This window comes from Salvelinus sp. IW2-2015, linkage group LG30 (assembly GCF_002910315.2).
Source record: "Salvelinus sp. IW2-2015 linkage group LG30, ASM291031v2, whole genome shotgun sequence".
Taxonomy (NCBI): domain Eukaryota; kingdom Metazoa; phylum Chordata; class Actinopteri; order Salmoniformes; family Salmonidae; genus Salvelinus; species Salvelinus sp. IW2-2015.
Genome location: NC_036869.1, coordinates 17,166,437 through 17,169,441, shown reverse-complemented (window position 1 = coordinate 17,169,441; position 3,005 = coordinate 17,166,437). Strand labels below are relative to the sequence as shown.

Here is a 3,005-nt window from a genome sequence, read left to right as displayed (position 1 = left end):
CACACACGCGCACACACACATACACACACAAAGAGAGAGCCTCAGTGAAGCCTGGTGTGGTGAATGATTGTAGAGATGGATATGAAGAGCAGTTCCCTTGTCTGGGGACTTTTAGAGCAGGGCATGACTTTTACTTCTTCTTGAAGGAATGTGCATCAAGATTAAACRAGCCTTTGGCTTTTGAAATGCTTACAAGGTGCCCTGCTATAATTTAAAAGGTGTAAGACCACATTAATAACATCTATTCACAAAATGCTATACACAGATGCAGTATAGAGAGTATTTTTCAAGGCTGGCTATAAGAATTAATTTCAGTTCATGAGTCCTTATAACGTCCTAAATGCATTCATGCAACAGGTTTTATACAGACAATGTTAGAAAGCTTTTGTTTTGGTTCTTTGTGTTGCTGTACCAAAACAAAACCACATTTGCTTGTACCTTGTTCTCTTTTCCCTTCAACTCTGCAGAAGTATGGAGCTACCTCCAGGGGACTCTTCTCAAGCGCTACGCAGAGGAGAATAACGGCATCAATGTGGTCACCGGTCCCATCTTTGACAACAACTACGATGGCCTCCGGGACACCACCGTGATGATCAAAGAGTAAGAGCTCAGAACAATAGCGTTTGCTGGCCGAGAGCACTTAGCACCTCTGAACGTAATTTGTGAACCGAGTGCATACCGATTTTACATGTTGAATCCCAGGAAAAATGTCGGCAGTCAAACGTCTACAGTAGATTCACATTACTGCAGTGAGCTAAATCAGGGTCACACAGAGTGATTCTTTGAAACAAAAGTATACACCTCACACACATGGCTATGGGCTTAAAAAAAAGAAGACACCTGTACCATGTCAGATACAGAGTTGAAATGTATTCAATTTTGAGTTTGCATCCCAAAATTACACTTTATAAACAGTACCAGTCAAACGTTTGGACACACCTACTCATTCAAGGGTTTTTCTTTATTTTTACTATTTCTACATTGTAGAATTATAGTGAAGARATCACAACTATGAAATAACAAATATGGAATCATGTAGTAACCAAAAGTGTTAKAATTCTTCAAAGTAGTTGGGGCGGCAGGTAGCCTAGTGGTTAGAGCYTTGGACCAGTAACCGAAAGGTTGCTAGATTGAATCTCTGAGCTGACAAGGTAAAAATCTGTCGTTCTGCRCCTGAACAAGGTAATCAGCCCACTTTTCCTAGGCTGTCATTGTAAARAAGAATTTGTTCTTAACTGACTTGCRTAGTTCAATAAAGGTTKAATAAAAAAAATATTTTAAAAAGTCACCCTTTCCCTTYATGACAGCTTTGCACACTCTTGGCATTCTGTCAACCAAATCATCCCAAACCATCTCAATTGGGTTGAGGTTGTGTGATTGTGGAGGCCAGGTCATCTGATGTCAGCACTCCATCACTCTCCTTCTTGGTCAAATGGCCCTTACACAGCCTCGAGGTGTGTTGGGTCATTTTCCTGTTGAAAAACAAATGATAGTCCCACTAAGTGAAAACCAGATGGGATGGCGTATCYCTGCAGAATGCTGTGGTAGCCATGCTGGTTAAGTGTGCCTTGAATTCTGAGTAAATAACTYACAGTGTCACCAGCAAAGCACCCCCACACCGTCKCAACTCCTCCTCCATGCTTCATGGRGGAAACCACACATGCGGAGATCATCCGTTCATCTACTCTGCATCTCACAAAGACATGGCGGTTGGAACCAAAAATCTCAAATTTTTACTCATCAGACCAAACCACAGATTTCCACCCGTCCAATGTCCATTGCTCGTGTTTCTTGGCTTAAGCAAGTCTCTTCTTCTTATTGGTGCTCTTCTTCTTATTGGTGTGTTGTAGCATTTGCTGTCATTTAAATGTGAAGACTGTAATATTATCAAATCAATTCTCTATGTAATTATTCCATAATTCAACGAATCACGGAATAGTAATTAACTAGGAAGTCGGGGCACCACGGGGAAATGTTTTTTTTTAGTTTCAATTTCCTGAATAATACGCTTCAGATATTTTATTATCTTATCAATTAGTCTTCTATTAATGTATTGTTATCTCATCAGGCTCATTTCTGAACATCGCACACCCTTGGATATCTGCACGAACCCTAGCATCAAATCATGAATCAGCGATATACAAATTGGCTTTATTAGTTATTTACTAACTAACTAATCAATCCCAAAATTACATAAACACACYCACAATTAGTTATACAATGGGTACTAACATGACACAAYGAAAAGTCCCTAGTGGATGAAACCGATARGACGGCTTGGTAGACAAAGGAAAGGGMTGGGGACAGCTCAAGAGCGGGAAACTCAGAGTGGACCCACTGTATTACAGTTCATAACTACACMCATGTAAATGCTAATACTTTGAACATGAACAGCCGCTCATTAGAAAATAAATAGCAATTTACATATTTGCGAGTGTATGCCTTTGTTGTCCCTCTCTGTGATCGCCYGTCCGTCTGCTGGATAATAGTTKATCAGAGAGTCTCTMGTTGCGTTCCCCAGAAGTCCCAAGGTCTTTTGTGGTTGTAGGTTGTTAGAATGGATACGTCAGAATACCATTCGAAAATGTTCTTAAATCGGATGCATTTACCAGACAAAAGTATTTGAACAGCTGCAGCCTGAATAATCGATCTTAAGTTTGTAGATTTCTTCACCATTTTAGGGTGGGGAMGATCTCCATGTTCTCTGGTCTTGTGCTTTTGTAGTTGGAGTTTAAACCACTTCACACACCAGCATCACCCGGCGTTTTGGTCTAGAGTAGTAGCCATTTCAACGTGGGAACCCTGTTATCTTGACTAAATGTACATTTTGTCACAAGTCATTTTATTCTGGAGTAGAAAAGGGGCGTTCCATGACGCTGATGTAAATGTCTGTGCTCACGGGGTGTGGTCACTGACTAGTTATAAATTTATATAAAAAAACATACTCTCATTTAGAAGGCTAACATCATCTTCTCACAAATAGTTTCATATTTTATCATAGATTT

General features: G+C 40.1%; 1 protein-coding gene across 2 annotated transcripts in view; it reads left to right on the top strand.

Moving 5' to 3' along the window:
- LOC111954933 (autotaxin-like) overlaps positions 1–3,005 on the top strand; it is a 41,318-nt gene that overhangs the window by 17,339 nt on the left and 20,974 nt on the right. For both annotated transcript variants that reach the window (XM_023974871.2, XM_070436105.1), the window contains 1 exon segment: positions 468–600. In XM_023974871.2, coding sequence (XP_023830639.1) covers positions 468–600 — 133 coding nt within the window.